At 43.9% G+C, this 17,766-nt stretch overlaps 1 protein-coding gene across 2 annotated transcripts in view; it reads right to left on the reverse strand.

Annotated features, from left to right (window-relative positions):
* PAICS (phosphoribosylaminoimidazole carboxylase and phosphoribosylaminoimidazolesuccinocarboxamide synthase) overlaps nt 1-17,766 on the reverse strand; it is a 450,256-nt gene that overhangs the window by 39,738 nt on the left and 392,752 nt on the right. Inside the window, exons 1-2 of one of the 2 annotated variants that reach the window (XM_086962611.1) lie at nt 9,416-9,579; nt 2,522-2,558 (exon numbers count right to left, since the gene is read on the reverse strand). In XM_086962611.1, coding sequence (XP_086818737.1) covers nt 2,522-2,537 — 16 coding nt within the window. In that variant the 5' untranslated portion in view covers nt 2,538-2,558; nt 9,416-9,579. Of the gene's footprint in view, nt 1-2,521; nt 2,559-9,415; nt 9,580-17,766 lie in introns of those variants that run through there. The other variant, XM_086962612.1, reaches the window with a different exon arrangement.

The following is a 17,766-nucleotide window of genomic DNA, read 5'->3' on the forward strand; positions in this document are numbered from 1 at the left end:
AGTGCGGCTGTGACCAGATACACCTATGTGGAGTCAATGCTGCTCCAGGTTACTTATTTTCATGACTTAGGGCTCCCACTATCAATCTTCAGGCATAACCTTGCCACAGCTGGAAGCCAAATAAGAACAATGGGCTCACCCTCCCAGAAGCGGACAGGCTGTGAGCTGCCATTGGCTGTCTGACACCTTGTTTACTTCAGAACTTCGTGACGAGAGAATGACTGCATAAACTGATCGCATTAACAATTCACAAGGGTGTTGATCTGCACTGAAGCCTACATAAATGTAATTGCTACTATTCCTGCAAAGGAGAACTGCCAAGACCAGCAGTGAGGACCAGGGGTGATGGAACTGGATAGCTGATACAGCGCCCCCAGATCAGTAAACTGGTACAATGCCTTACTGCAAGTGTAGTATTTAGTTTTGATGTGTATTAAAGTAGTTTTCAAAAGTAAATCAGGTTGGGCAATTCGTTATTGCGATTCAGTGTGAATGCAGAGTACTGAGCGCGAGTGCCCCATACCTCTGAGAAGGCAGTGACTGCTCACATCACTACAACGGAGAGTCAAATGCATAGAGGTTTATGCTTGGCCAATTCGCAGCAGGACAGAATCGCAGACATCCGATTCAAACAACCCAAACCGCAAAGGTTAAAGCCCATTAGTCCTGCTTGCCCAGTGACTCACCAAATGGGGTCAAATACAAAATTAAAGAGGGCAGTGTGGCATCTTGGGTGTCCCATCCGTGGGTTTCAGGCGAAATGGTGGCACTAAATAGAGTACAAGGAGCTTTACATCTTGTGAAAGACAATTTAACTAAACCTAGCTTTTCAAAACAGCCACAGATAATCGGCAAGCCTCATCTTACTTTTGCATACAATGCAGGAACTTGCATAAATAATGACCAGAGCTTTCACATGTGCTGCTCTTTATTCGGGGCTCAAGTACTCTGCTTTCCATTCTGGGAAGCAACTGAAATGTCAATGAGCTGATCACCACCATGGAGAATGGTCATCATCAAGATGCAGTCCTCCTCTCAAACAAGTAAGCTATTATTCGGTCTCAGAAAGCTGACATCAATTAACACATTTCTAGTCCCAGGTCCAGATTTTGAAGAGATAGATTATGCAAGTATCAAGATTCGGAGCTTTAAAAGTTTACAGAAAAGAACAAAGATTAGTTCGTGGAAGCAGAAATCTGCGATTTCATAAAATGCCAAAATTGACCAGAGTCAGATGAACATTTAACCATACAAAGGATTCCATTGCGACCCAACTAGAACTAGTCAAATGGACCTGGAAGTACAAGTTTGGAAAAGAAAATTCCCAACCAAACCGAGCACAAAACTGCAAACGACAAGTTCTTGGAGCCATTCTCCCTTTATGGCAGAAAGCAGAAATAAAAACACCAATCAAGAAACCACAATCTTCAAATGGTAGAGTCCTAGAAAGGTCTTCATTTAGCTCGTAAGCTGAAATGTCCTAGTGCCAAAGTTTGTTCTCTCCAATAAGGTAAATAAGATAGTGCCTTTCAAGAGTTGCAAGCAAGGAGATAAAAAAGGGAATACTTTAAGGTCAAACACTGGAGGCATCTACAAAGAGCGATTGTACCACTGCAAACCTCAGCCATTTAATTTGGATTTTGTGGAGGGAAGCGTAGCATATTGCATACAAACGGTTGCAAGAGACAACAGGTTTACTGAGCCGGTTTGATTCTAGGCTAACAGGAAAAACGTCAGCAGTTCTGCTTATACAAACTGTTCATGTGAGTGTCAGTACACAAAAAAAAACCACCATATTGGTCCTGCTATATGTTACCTGCATTAATAAACAAAAGTACTAAAGTGTAATATAACAAAGACACTTAATGACTTTCTTTCGAACCAGCCGTACTTGTAATAAAACGCACTATAGCATAAAAACATTTCACCGGGGTTGACAAGCTATTCCAAACGTTTTTCTAAAAAAGGCTAAAACTTCCAGTAAGTTTAATAATTCAAAACCGTTCCTGCTTTAGCTGTAGGCTTTTTTTGCGCCGGAGTGGCACCCCAGTTACTGGAAGCAAAGCATTTCCATATGGCCCTGGGGGGAGGAGTTGAGGAAATTCTAGGAAACAAAGTAGTAGCTCACTTAAGGAACCCGTGACCACCACAACGGTATCAGTTCACCATACAACTGATGGGGCTACTAAGAGGAGTAGTCTGCCTGCCTTGTCTCACCAAACCACAGTTGAATGAATATTTGACCCTGAATGCAGTTTGAGTCCATCTTTGTAATGGAGAACAAACGTGTTTAGCCATTCAGAAAATTTTATATTAAACAGGATTAATGCACAACTTTGGCTGGGTTGGTGTTCCTTGGCACTTTAGACATTTACCGACTTGTGTATAATGCAGGTGAAAGTATTAACAAACCTCCATAAAAAGCATATAGCCCTTCAATACCTTGAGGCACAACATGCAGAGCAGTGAAACCACCAAGACGAGCAGACAGCATTATCAAAATAAAGTTCATGATACAGACCTGCAGTAGTCTCCATTTTTGAGGGAAAACGGCAAGCCTGAAGGATATAAAAGAGAAAAAGTACAATTACACAAGATAATGTACGGCAGGTGGGCAACTGAGTATCACAGCAAAGTTTCTTCAGTAGTTGTTTTAGATGGAGCTTAAAGCCGCAGTGCGCATGCGATCCTTGCTCTGCATTTATGGAGTATGCTGTGGAAGGTTCGCCCACTCGCCACCCATGTTTATTAATTGGCTTGTGTCATGGTCTTTAGTAAATGCTGCTTTCCGATTATGGATGGTTAGTCGCTCCTTATTATGGCCATGTCATTTGTACCTCCCATGGCTACTGGCCCCTTTAATTTTACTGTTACATGGTGGATACGGTTACATGGTGGATACGTGTTATTTAGACTGAGCACGACTTGTCCGTGCCTTCTTGGCCCCCCTTCCCCCATGGTCCATGCTCCCACTCCCGTTGTCCATGATGCAACGGGAGGTCTTGCGTAAATGCGAGTCCTATTGCATTGCAAATGCTTGTTTTTTTAGTGTTTGGTCGAGTGATGCCTTCTGGGTGGGAGGGACTGCGCTGCTGAGAATAGGCGATAAGTTCCTGGATAACCGACCTCTTTAATGGAAGGAGAGGGACGGTTTTAAGTATTAGAACTCTGGCAGACTGGATCCAACCCTATAAGCATGGCGTACTCCACACCACAAGGCAGTCTCCCATGTTTCTCACAACTGTATAGAACTTGTTCAGCCCGGTGTGACCTTATAGACCTATGCTAGGTGTCAAAGCACCAAGTAAGCAGTGGTACCCTCTACATTATGGGCCTACACTTTTCAAACAGTCATCTGCAGCTAAAGTGTCATTAAGCCCTGTACTGTACGTTTCATTGGCCCAGAAAGATTACGCTTTTGAAAAACGCAAAAACAAAAAGATAGAACTCACCCGTCCCCTTCAAATCCTGTAAACAAGTGTTAGAATACAAAGTGCTGACAATGATACAGAAAAGGAGACTAACTTCGCACACTGCTCTTCATAGCTGGGTTTCGAAGAGTATGGAGGTCCTACGTTCAAATACGAGACAAAAAGAGTAAACCCCCCCAGATGGATCACAGCTTTTGGGAAGTATTTGTATAGTTTTATAGATATTGTAAACTGAAGATTTTACACACACACACACAATTGTTCTGCATTCTGTACATCAATTGTTCTTTTTTGCGCTGGACGGCATGGGGGCCGGGCCTCTTGTCTGGCTCCCATACAACGACAGGAGCAAACATCGCGTTGCTCTAGTTTGAGGCGGAGTGGTGAATGCCGTGGACAGCCCGGGGGGGGAGGAGGGGAACGACAGAAGGCTCTCCTGAAGATGCAGAGGGGTAGTCTGCAGAATTAATCTTGGAAGATTGAATTGTGAACACTCTGAAGGACAACCCAGTGAGCCATTATTGCCCACCTCTAGTTTCAGGGTACTGCAGGAAGTCCTTCCATTGCGCAGTTCAAACTATGTAGAAAGAAATTCTGAGTGCTTATCTTTCTGACAAAGAAAGAGAGAGAATGCACAAAGAGGCCCTCCACTAATGAGAAATTCAAACTGCTTCAAAATAAAGTGGTCCATTAGGTATACCACGCCCTGACAATGCTGCATGCAACTATGGGGCATTCATCCCCGGCATGGGGTGGATTTTATATGCATCTGTTCTAGAAGTAGCCTCAACTAGATGCATGCTGGCAGACATTATTGGAGATCTTGAGTACAGTTACAGGATGGTTCATTCATATGGATGCTGGACGGTGTCTACTGGGAATGAGCACAGCTCGAAAGAAAAAAAAAAAGCCAAGTAGAAGTTTTTCCTCCTAGGTTAGGTACTCACTAAGTGGAGGGTTGCCATTAGGTGGTTCTCTCATATCGCTCCAAGAGTGGCTGACTGGCTTAACAGGCGATAGCTAAGGAGAGCCATATGGGAAAAGCACGCAGAGATAAGCTGACGGATGACCTGGAGAATGCTCATAGAAAAAGATATCCAAGTTACAATGACAGTTCTCACATATACACTCACTTAATTGCATACCTACTCCAGTAATGTCTAACTAACATGCCACTGAAGCCGCAAGCGTACATGTTCTGTAAGTGATGAAAAGTTGTTCTGTTTTGAGGGGTGTTTTGTAAAGGGGGATATTGCACTCTGGTTGCCCTCACGGACAATCTTCTTTTCCGGCTGTCATACTACACCTGATCTGCAAGGAATGAAGGGTTGCACTACTGCCATCAGATTTATTTTGCCCTGTGCAGGGTGGAAGCTCCCAATGCTGCTGCCCTTGATGCATCTTCTCTTTAAGATGGAAATATGCATTCTTATGGAAGCATATACTGCTCATATTCAAGTTTTAGCTATTATGCAATGAAGGGAAGCTAGCATGTGTATTGTACCGGTTATGTGTCTGACAGACCTTGAAATGCTTCTCCTATGTCTTGTAAATATTATTTGTACTAGGTAAGCTTGCGATGCTGCTGCCTGTGCTATATCAGTTTTCTGCATTAATAAAGCAGAGTTAAAATATTTCCATTATAAAAAAATTGTAACACTTTGCGTTGTTAATGCAAGATATGAATGAAAAGGAGCAAAAAATAAGTTGGAGTACACTTTTAGTTTTGCATGTGAAAGTTTACATAACAGACTAGACCATTTTATAGAATTTTGAAAAACATTGTCAATTGACTCCATGTAAGGAGTGACCTTCAACCAATCTGGTTTCCTAGCCAAATTCACTTTCATTAAGGGTTCCGAAAAAACCCTAACATGTACATGGCTACAAATTAAAAAACCCTCATGCTGTTGTATGAAAAGCTAGGACTAGCTGATGGTATCATAAATTGCCAAGTCACTGATCAGCCTTGCAAAAACCCAAATAAAAATGAGCTTAATAGCCTGCCTTATGTACCTGCAGGATATAAAAGATTTAACCAACAGGTCAGATAAGGTCCGATTGCCTATGAAAAGCAGATGCAAGTATCCCACTGGTATTTGGTACCCATAAATAAAGTTCCTCTAAAACAAATACTGGTAAGCTCAATAGGACTGTTAACCTATGAGCTCAGCCAATGCGTTTTGCTGACACTATGCAGCATAGACAAACAAGCAGAGCCAATAGCTTTCACCTATGCAAGACCTATTGGTGGGGTCGATGTCTACACCCCCCCCCACCCCCATGATGATGCAGAGCACCACAGACTGCTGTGCAAGATGGTTTACAGTACATAAAAATAAAGTGCACTGTGCAGCTGGCATTGATTGAGTCTTAGCGCTTGGTTTACTTTCAGACATTACACAGCAGCCCTAGTTACTGTGCAATGTTTATTAAAAAAAACACATCAGGCCTTGCATGGGTGAAACCTAATTGCTTTGCCAATGCTTATTCCTTTGAGCTCTCATCTTAACTTGACCCACGGGTTTTTTTAGCTAAAGGCTCACAGCGGATAGAAATCCATAAAGGGGCCTCTAACAGGGCTTTTCTAGGGTGAAGTAATTAATCATTGAGCCACCAATCAACCTACTACCTCTTCAAACTACATCTAAAAATTGAACTTTCCATGCAATGCCTTGCATGAGCCGAGACGCAGAAACAAGTTTAATGTGTGAGGCCAAAATGGCCAAACTATTTTTTAATGTGGGAAAATCACAGAAAATGTACTACTGCCCATGGTATTCCAAATGTTTTGCCCCGAGCTGCGTCCTCATGGCAGTATTTTCTATAACAAAATTACCACATTTGACCACTTCCTAAAAATACTTAAGGGGAGGGGGGGGGCTTCCTCTAGTTGCCAGGCACTGTGAAACCGCCTACTGCTGGATCTGGTAGGAACAACAAATAAAAGCAATTAGCACATCCATTGGCGTATTGAATGGGGTCATCCAGTCATATTCCTCAGACTGCAGTCTGGGGCTAGAATCTTGATTGGCAGCCACAATCAATCACAACTGGAAATTGTATTTTTAGGAGTGAGGAGAGGAGGCAATAAATAAATAATTTGGCAACAAAATGCAAGTTTTCCCTATGCCTTCTTAAGTGCCGTCTGAGGTGGTGTGGGTCCATTAGTAAGGCCAAGTGCTGGCAGTAACCGGCATACTTGAATGACCTTCCAGCAATTTTAAATTGTCACTCGTCAACCTTTTCAATACAAGGCACGACAAACCACATTATAGGCTAGTCATTAGTAATATTTTCTTACTTCTCCTTACTGATGGATTCTTTGAGAATATCCCCAATAGAATGAAGGGTAGTGCCATGGGGAAAAAAAAATGTCCCCAAAAATAAAGCCCATTTATCTAAACACAAAAACCAGAGTAAACTTCTAAACGCATTTTGTTTGAAGTTTATAACAGCCACCTACGCATCTTGCACATGAGTGCCTTGTAGTTACTGCTTGAATTGGCACAGACATCACATTAAAAGCAGACAAGGATTTTTTTTTGCAGTTTTATATGGCGCAAAGTCAGCAGATAGGGGTTGGAGCGCTTTACATGAGCTCCAGTTGAATTACACTGGGACACGTTATTTTTTTGTTTTCGAGGCACGAGTAGGTTAAGAGATGTGCCCAGAGTCATAGGACTTTGAGCCAACAGAGACTTGAACCTGGTTCCCCATTTCCAAAGTCGGCAGCTCTGGGCGTTACACCACATCCTGCTCAAAGCAGAGTCATTCATTCCAGGAAAATAGTCAATAAGATGGAGTTCCCAGTATAAAATGAAGCCACTTCTCTCATGGTTTTCATTTATTTTGAATGGCAACATTGTCAGTCCAGATGAGTGGCTGATACTTGTGCCCTCGCCTTTCGTGTCAGAACGCAACAAACAAGTGAAATGGGAGCAGTAACAGGAGAAGGGTGGAGTAGTAGAGGAGCCTGCGGCTAGTTAAGGACACTGGCCACAGGAAGCTGTACGTGGTCCATGCTCCACAGCAGGGACGAAGAGACTTGAAGCTCAGGAGAAAGCCGGAGGCATAACTGACCAATAGGAAGGAAGCAAACAAGGACGTGGGCTCCAACCAATGGTAAGGAAAGAAATGGGCAGGCTTTAAACCCCTTTTAATATATTAATGTTCTTAAACAGAAGATTTTGTAAGTGCTGTGCAGGTTAAACTTAAGGTGGCTAAGCAACGATTATGCCACTACAATGTTCTGTAGGCATGCACATGCTCGATGTATGTATGCACATGCATACGTGATCCAGCTGCTATACAACAATGTAGTTTTCTTTTTATTCTATGGATACAAGATGGCCGATGCCACTCAGGGAAATAAAAGAAAAAAAATGTTTTAAAACAAAAGTTCAACCAGCACAAACACTTGTGTAATGAGTGGACAGGGAAGGAAATGGGAGCTGCCTGACCCAATAAATAAAGTTTAAATCTTTTATGTGGAGGTCTGAGTCGTGGAAATACAGGACGCACAAAAGTGCTTTTCAGATAGCAGAGTGGCCCTGCATCAAATGGCATCTGATTAAACAAAAAAAAAAATGGTGTGGAGGTAAGACTGACTAGAAAGTAGCACCTGATAGCAAGAAACCACATGCATTCTCATGGCGTGCCTTATGAAAAAAAAATAGTTGTTCCATACTTATAGAGGGGAAGGCCACAAATCAGCCAATCAAGAGGATTGTGAAAAGATATTGCTCCAGGAGAGGGCCAAATACAATAGGGAAGCAAGATACTAAATATGGAGAATGGAAAGTGTTTAAGATGAAAAATGAAGAAGAAAAAAAATCCAAAACAATGGTATTCAGAGTACCTTTTAAGTGAATTTAAGTTTTTTTAATATGGTCCACGAGAGGTCTTTCTCAAACCGACTAGGCAAGACCTAACAAAGGCAAAGCTAAACCCGCAGGGGTAATACCATCATTAAAAGGTAAGAGATGCTATTGGGTCGAGAAACTAGTAGAATGATATGACCTCACTGAAGAGAAATGACGCTTCAGTAAACTATGTATCCAATACACTTATGTTACAAAAAACGGACTGTCGTCTGTAACAATATTAACCGATTCAAGGATACATAGGACTTGGGTAGTAGTGCGAAGTAGTACCTATAGCTGCAACCCCCAAACATCCCGTTATTGCAAGAGTACGCTTGAAGAGATTATATATATATATATATATATCGCTCGAGAGCAGCCCTCAATCTGCCCTGTTCAAATCTCTACGAAATGTGCCCTGCCTTCAACAAAACACGTGTTGCAAGTCATACCCTGCACATCCCAACTCACAAGCATGTTCATAACGTGCATTTTTAAAGCGCCGTTCACCCCCCTAACGGGGTATCTTAGCGCTGAATAACAGATGTTTACAAGTTCAACCCCCAAAAAGTAAACTGCACACAGGTGGACCAATAAGAAGGAAAGCACTGCGATACCTTCGGGTCGAGTTCACGCCATATAAAAACTGCTCACAAAAAAACAAGTAAAAAAAAAAACGGAGGTGCTCAAAGTTAGTGGAGAAGACGGAAAATGAATGTTACATCTTCAGATGCACCCCAATGAGTGGTAACGCAACGGCAATCTTATAATCTAGGAATCAAAGACGTCTGCACATAGTTTAATATATTGCAACACGCGTGCTCAACAACCTTCACCAGCAAACCTACTCCCAAATAAAACCACAAACAGAATATATTGGACCACCATAACGCCACCCCCCAATTAGCCCCATCTTTTCAAATGCTCGTTGCACGACTACCCAAGAACAGAAATGCCACTGTTACTATTTTCTGGTTTCACACGCATTAGCGAAAATTGAAAAACAAAAGAGCACAGTGTGCAATGGAACACGTGGTCTCTACGACAGAAGAAAATCCCAGCGCCGCTTTGCCTATCTGGCAGCCTGACAATAGTAGCAACAGCTGGGGGGAAACTGACCGTAAGCAGCTAGAAGCTCAAACCAGGGGAATGACAGCGTTACTCTCGCGTCCTGCCCTGCACGAAAATGCCGCCCACCAAGTCCACAGCGACGCTCGGGGAGACAGACGACTGCGCGTGCACAATCACAGTTTACAGGCACCGCCGCTGGAGTTCTTTAACCCGCCCCTGGGGAACAGCGCCGTCTTGGATTGGGTGAAAGCATGTTGTCAGGGATTGGCTAATGCTTTACAAAAAAAAAAGAAAATAGAAGGTGTCTCCTAAAACACGCCTATAGATTAGCTGATTGGGCGACTGTCAGCTAAAGTGTAATAGGTTGAAAGGTTTCTTTGATGTGAAAACATCTACGATTGGTTTTAGTGGTGAAGGCATGTAACATAAGAAGATTCTCGCATGAAGCCCTGGCCCGGAGGCATGTGCTGCACGTGTTCAATACATTTTGTCGTTTACAGGAGCTTCACACAATATTGTTCTGGTAAATATTTTTAACACGCCCATTTGATCATCCAATTTGTGTTAATAGTAACTCAATAGCAAGAGGATGCTCTTTTGAAAGGCCATTTATGTTTACTTACCCATTGGGCTGTTTAAGACTTGACTAACTACAATAATTAGCAAAGCCAGTGTGTCTCTCCTATGCGACCTATTTCCTTTGGCAATCTATGCTTTACAACAAGACAGCTGAAAATAAGGTAAAAGAAAAGCGCTATGCCGCAACCGTTGCATCCTTTTGTAGGCACGCACCCACCAAGATGGACATGCCTACAAAAGTGAGGCAAGAATTTTGAACTCCTTTTTATTTATAAATAAAACAAAACATTGTACAAAATGTGCTTTTTCTGCGATATAGTGCTAATGCACCTCAAAAAATAAATAAAGGGGAAGTGGGGAGCTGGTGGAGCACGAGGCACCACAAAGGAAGGGTGAGAGAAAAGGATGTGGATGGGTGAGAGATGGACAAGTGAGAGACAATGGGACAGGTGATGGAGAAGAACTAATAATGGAGGGCCGATAGGTGGATCAGCACACAGACAAAGGAGGGCGGGAAGTGGATCAGCACAAGGACAACTGAAAGCTTGCAGGGGGTGGATCACGATACGGGCATCAGAGTACGGGTGGGTAATGCAGCACACAGACCACAGATGAGGCACACAGACAACAGAGGGTCGGCGGGTGGGGCAGCACACGGACAATGGAGAGTGGTCAAGCACATGGACAATGGAGGGTGAGCAGGTGGTTGAAGCACACAGACAATAGTATTGCAAAAGCACATGGACAACGGAGGGTGATATGGGAGGGATTAGTAAGCAAACGGAAAACAGAAGGTGAGTTCAAGGGATAGGGGAGCTCATGGACAACAGAAGGGGTGGGAAAGCAAGAAGGGCAATGGAAGGTGGGCAGGAGGGAAGCAAGCAGGAACGACAACTAAGGGAGAGCAATGGGAGAGACACAGGTGAGAAAGAGAACCACAAAGTGCGCAAGGGATACAGCTGGAAGACGCACGCACTCTTGTAGAGTGCTAAACCAAAAAGAAAAAAGTAGCGCATAAAATGGAACAGCAGAAGGACAGAGATAACAAGTCCATGCTCCAGGGGATGGACAAACACCAGAAGAGGAAGGGATGCCCACAGACACTGACGGATAAGGAGCAAACAGATAAGAGTAACAACAAAGCAATCTAAAGGTAAGCGGTGGGCGGTCTCTAACCCCACCTAACAACAAACACATGTGCTGTCGTAGGCAAGACCTAAAAAAAGATGAAAAATCCGGAACTAAATTTTATTTTGCATTTCAGAAGTCTGACAATTGAGTATATGACATAGAATCATGGCTAGTGGAATAATGTATAGAGGAAAAATGGAGGATTGTGCCCTCACGATTTGTCAGCAGTATTCCAAAAATGAAATGCAAACGTTCTTTGAAAGTTTTATGTGCATAGTTTTTATTTCATGTTACATCTGTGGATAAAGGACAGCAGACACGTGTTTCGCCCTAGTGGCCTATATGCTGTGGGCTTTCAAGGCAAGAAATTTCCACCCAAACTAGTGGAATAATGTGTTTCTGCGGCTGCATGATCGTGGATTTTCATATTGCACCATTTGCTGCATCATTTGAAGGTGTCACTAAAAAGACATTTGGTTTCTAGCTCTAATGGATCAAAAGTTATTAAAAATGCTACAAGTAATTCTGATCAGTGGCAGATCCTTTGATTTGATTTCAGCATTTATAAAGTACACTCCTGCCCATGGGCGTCTAGGCGCTAGTACCAGGAAATTCAGCAAGTTTGCCAATGAGACGGAGTATGAAAAGTTAGTTGATGAAGAGCCAGGATTTTAGTGCTTTCCTGAAGGCTAGAAGTGTTAAGCTGTTCTTTATGCCAACTGGGAGCATGTTCCAAGTTTTAACAGTCCCTACCAGGAAACTTCTTCACTACACCAACAAGCGTTCTTAAACCTGGGTGTTTGTAGAAGTTTGCAGTGAGCAGATCTTAGGTTTCTGGGTGGTATGTACCAATTCAGATGGTTCTTCAGGTAGTGTGGACCAGATCCGTGCAATGCCTTAAACGCTAGGCATTGGGATTTGAATTTGATCCTCTTGTCCCATGGGAGCAAGTGCAAGGTACTCAACTTGTGAGAGACTAGCTGAAATTTCGGGATACCCAGTAGCTGTCTGGCTGCTGCATTTTGAAGACTCTGCAGCTTTTGAAGGTGCTGCGTTTGGATGCCTACATACAACGCATCACCGTAGTCCAATCTGGACAAGGCCAATGCTGTCACAAGGATTTTTAAGGTGTCCGGTGGAATGAAGGGGCGAACTTTCCTGATAATCTTTAAGATAAATAAGGTCAACTTATTGTCAAAGATAAAACCTAGATTTTTTGCCTTGTGCACAGGGACTGGAAGTTCTCCCAGGCTGGACGGCCACCATCTGGGTGACCAAAAGGAGGTATCTGTACCCAGCAGGAGAACCTCCGTATTTTTACCATTCAATTTCAGGCAGTTAGCACTCATCCAGTGTTTGATCTGGGTCATGCAGAGATTAAAACGATCCGCTTTCTCTTCAATGTTGCTGGATACTAATACTACCAGCTGGGTATCATCAGCGTAAGAGACCGCTGACCCATCACGCCCCTGCCTCCTCTCTCTTGTTGGACATCCCTCTGCCACGGATTTCTCTGCTTCAGCATGCAGACCTGGAGTCCCCCTGTCAATGGAGGAGTTGGGAGAAGCCCTAACGGAGATTAACACTGGCAAGACCCTGGGGCCAGATGGGTTTCCGGTGGAATTCTATCACAAATATCGAGATATCCTGGTACCTCGATTGTTGGGCCTCTATTTGGAGGCGGTGCACAGAGGAGTGTTCCCCCAGGAACTGAATCTGGTCCCCATAGTAGTTTTGTTCAAAGATGGGTGCCCCCCAGAATGTTTTGCCTCTTAAAGGCCAAACTTGCTTATAAATCCTGAACTAAAATGTTTGCAAAAGTGCTTCTCCGCAGACTCCTCTGGGTTATTCCCGGCCTAGATCCACTCGATCAATGCAGCTTTATGCTGCGCCACAGAACAAGGCACTGTATTAGATGACTACATACAACACTGGCCTGGCCGACCGAGATACAAGAATCACATGCCCTCGAACTTATTGATTTTAAGAAGGCCTTCGATTCAATCGACTGGGTATTTCTGGACCAAGTACTGCATTGTGTGGGCTTCGGCCTGAGATTTGTATGCTATGTTCACCTATTATACTTTTCCGCTTCTTCCCAGGTGCAAGTCAATGGAACTCTATCTGATCCTTTCCCTATTTGTAGGGGAACTAGACAAGGGTGCCGCTTGTCCCGCTTGCTTGTCACGCTTGCTTGTCACGCTTGTGATTGAGCCCCTACCAAGCCTAATTAGATGTGATGCACAGATACAAGGCTGGCACTGGCAAGGGACAATGGAAGATAGAATTTTGCTCTATGTAGACAATGTCCTTCTCTTTTCTGACAAACCCACAGGACTCCGGCCAGTGAGATATGAGAATCATGTCCTTCTTTGGGGAGGGATCAGGCCTACAAACCATCGGGAAAGGTCGCTTCTAGTCTCTCCCCCGCTCCTGACCAAGATTAAAACAAGATTTGAAGTCCTGGGAACGCCTCCCTTTCTGGTTCTTGGAAGATTGGCTTTACATAAAATGATCCTTTTGCCACTATTTTTAATGTCCAGCAAAATTTTCCACACCAGATTCCAGTAGCCTGGTTCTGGGACATTAAAGCCACTACTAGATCCTTCCTCTGGGCGGTGCACCCCCATATTGCTTGGGACTAATGTTGCATGTCAACCTTTGATGGGGCCATATTCAGCTGTTCTTTTTGGGCGTGGTGTCGCAATTGCTAATTATTGATGGCTGGATGAACGAAGGTTGGGGGGTCTCAGCTTATCAACTGGAACTTTCCCTTCTGGGTCTGGATAGTGCCCATCACTTCCTCTACCAGGGGCCTCTCCTCCGTTTCCTCCCCAAGCCTACCAGGGTGGTGTTCTCCGCATGGCACATGGTGCTGAAATGACAGGGGAGGGAACAACAAATCACACAACAGACACTACTATGGAGGGGGCGATGACTAGGTGTCACGCCTTGAGGGCTTTTTGAAAAATAGAACAGAATTGGTATTACTTACTGGGGCGATGTGTGGAGGGGAACATCTATTATAACAATCCAAGACTTGCTGGCACAGTTCTCAATTTCCATTACACAGTTTCACAAGTACTTAACGCTGTGACACGCTCTCCAATCCTTTTGGGAGGAACTTCATGGTCCTCCCGAATATGACCCGCTCTAGGCTAAACTGCTTCAGGGCCCACTAGGCAAAGGAGGGATTTCAAAACTATATAAAACATTGGCCTTTAATTCCCCCAACAAATTTGAGCTCCTCAAACAAAAGTGGGAAGCCTGGGTAATGTGATGCATGTGTGGCACGTGCCATCTCCCTCCACCTGCAGCTTATCCAAGCTTTATTATGTGCATGCCACATGCCTCACTTGAGTGCATCTCTGGATGGCGGGTAAGAGACCTACCTTGCAGTGTAATCATTGTACTGCTCTGGACACAGACTTTTACCATCTGGTGTGGTCGTGCCCCATTATTGCACAGTACTGGTCAGCTGTGGGGTTGACCGAAGTGCTGGAGATACCAGTTGAAATTTCTCCTAAATTGTCCCTGCTGAGAATTTGAGGATTTTGGAGGACCCAGAGGAGAAAGAGCTCTAGTGGGCATAAGCACATTGTTCTCTAATCGAGGCATAGCATGTCTTTGGAGCATAAGCACGCCAAGATATGGGGCAGAAGGTGGACCTATTCCAGGCTACGCAACACTTCCGTTATTGGGTGAGGGGGCAATCCTTGTACTGACGTATTCAAAATGGGGATCTGGGTGGGGATTCGGGAAGGGGCGAGCTTGTGTTTTATATTATTGTTATTCCATAATAATAATAATACTTGTTTATATAAATTTTGCTCAGAGACTCACAGTTAGAGCTAAAGAATATCGGGAGTTGTAAATACCTAAGCTGCATAGTCTTGATTCTGCCTCATGCTTTTTCATTCACCACCAGACATTCTGTGCCCCTTTATCTGACTCTAGCAGGTTCTTTTTCATCCCTGCTTTCTTTCTTTGTCACCATTTCTCTGTTTTGGTCTGCGATCTCCCTCCTCTCGTGTGTTTTTCTTGCTGTGGGTCAAAATCGGATGAGGAAAAATAAGTTCTGGTCCCCAAAAACGAGTGCCATTGGGCCCCAGCTGCAAACACTGACTCAAATTAAGTACTATGGATACCAATAAAAACCACATGCTATTCTTACAGTCATAATTCCAAAGCTTGACTTAGCCAACAGCCTATACCTTGGTGCACCCAGATTCATCTTACACTAAATACAACTAAAAGAAATGCTGCTTCAAGACTTCTCTGCCTTCACCCAAGAGAACGTATGACTCCAGTCTTGCAATCACTCCACTGGCTACCCACAACTCGAAGGACAATGGTGACTTCATTCAGCATTGGGCACAAGTTATATGAACCAGTACAAACACAGGTGTTAGAAATTGGCGCTCTAGTTGGCAGAGGTATGCACCCTGTCCAAGTAGGACCACAATCCTGGTCAGGGTAAGTTAGATGCACACTACAAGACAGCCTGTGCTCACCCTCTTGTAGCTTGGCACAGAGCAGGCAGACTTATCTAAAGAGGCAATGTGTAAAGTATTTGTGCAACACACATACACATTAACACAAGGAAAACACTACCAAAATACTCAACACATGTTTAGAAAAATAGAGAATATTTTTAATGAGAAAACCAAACCAAAATTACAAAAATCCAATAAGTAGAACCAGAGTTAGAAATTTTGAAAGAATATACCAAAAATAGTGCTAAGAAGTCAATAGCGCTAAGGGGTTACTTGAGGTTGTGCTAGACGAGGGTAAATCCTAAGTTCAAGCTGATGGAAGGCAGGCCAGATACAAGACCCCCACAGGGCCAGCTGAAAAAGTACCTTGGATGGAGCAAGTGTCGGCCTCGAAGACTTGATGCATTGGTTCTGAATCACGCTGTTGGGTTGATGCTTCATTGTCGAGCTTTGCAGTCGGGTCCCATATCAGCATCGAACCCCTTTGGTACAGGCACTGCACTGTCGTCGAATCTTGCCGTCAGGTCCTGCATCGTCGTCGAGCCACACAGGAATGTCAAGAGATTGGCACTGCATCAGTGTTTGAAGGCACTGCGTCAGTTCTGGTCGGCGTTAAGTCGTCACTGTGTAGATTTTGAAGCAGAACAGCTGCAGAACCCACTTTTGAGTCCCAGGACTGGATTAGCACCTCAGGCAAGGGAGGACCCACAGATGGCACAGTCGAGTAGCAGGGTTGCAAGAAGTCTTTCATTGCCCAGAGACTTCAGAACAGGGGGCACTTGAAGTCACTCTGGGTTCAAGTGAGATGGGTTGAGTCCTTGTCCACAGCAGGACAGAGAATAGAAGGCAGCAGGGAAGTTCAGCAAAACAGAGAAGCAGTTCCTTCCGAACAGTCAGTCAAGCAGAGTGGCATCTTTGTAGCACAGCAGTTTTACTTCTGGCAGGGTTCTTCAAAGGTCCAGTAGTGTTCTGTCTTGGTAGGGTCAGAGCCCTAGTACTTATACTCAAATGTACCTTTGAAGTGGGTGTGACTTCAAAGCAAGCAATTGAAGTGCATAGGCCGCCTTTCACCCCAGCCCAGTTTGCCAGACTTTCTGTGGGGTAATTAGTCCTTTGTGTGTGACAAAGGACACGGCCTATTCAGGAGTTAGCGCCATGATACCTCTGAGCATTTGCCGCGCTTAATAAAACTTTATCATATCATATCATGTAAGTGTCAACTCCCTCTACCTGCCCAGGAAGAGCCATCAGAATGCAAGTGAATGCAGATGATTTCTCTGTCACACCCACACATGCTTTGTTCGTGGCTTTCTATAGGGAATGCACAAGGTGTAGCTGTCATCCCCCCCAGACGTGTATTAGAGAGATGCTGCAGGCACACAGAGATAAGTTAACATCATAGAAATGTTCACTTTCTAAAATTGGCATTTCTAAAATAGTAATGTTAAATATGACTTTACCACTAAAGAGGATTTCTGATGACTATTCCAAGGATGATGTGGCTACTCCTTTCTAATTAGGAATTACAGCTTAAAAGTGTTTTTGCCACGACTTGCTCCCTGCGTTCTCGTGTCCACCACCAGGGGGCTGAACTTTGGGACTCTTCAGTTGTCTAATAAGCTTCCAGACCCTCCCCTTCATGTACATATTGACTTCCAGTCATTTAGATTCTACTTGCAAATTGCGATCCATTCCCAATTCATGCCGGGGTTTGTGGAAGCCAGTCTGCTCATGGTGGGAACTCCATTACCTATAATCCCCTGCTCACTGCTTCGTCTCCAAACAAACACCTGATTATGCAGACTCATAAAAGCAATGCCACCAAGGGAGCTAAATACCAGATGAGTACACTAAGGAAACTCAAACCTTCCGTACCTCAGGACGACTTCAAGATGGCGATCGATGCTCTTGTATTGCTGAGGCTAGATTACGGAAGCTCTACTTGTTGTGGTCTTCCTGAATACACTTTGGCCCCACTAATGGCCTCCCTTAATGCCGCAGCCAGACTAATAACCGGTACAAAAAGAAATGGTCACATACCCCCAGCATTAAAAACTTCAAATTGGTTGCGTACGAAGTAAGAATACAGCTAAAGATTGCTTGCATGACTGCTAAAGTCCTACATTTCAAGACCCCCATATATCATTTATTAATCAGCATTGCACATACAATTTGTTACCCAGTCATTTAACG

This window comes from Lissotriton vulgaris, chromosome 3_1 (assembly GCF_964263255.1).
Source record: "Lissotriton vulgaris chromosome 3_1, aLisVul1.2, whole genome shotgun sequence".
Classification (NCBI taxonomy): Eukaryota; Metazoa; Chordata; class Amphibia; order Caudata; family Salamandridae; genus Lissotriton; species Lissotriton vulgaris.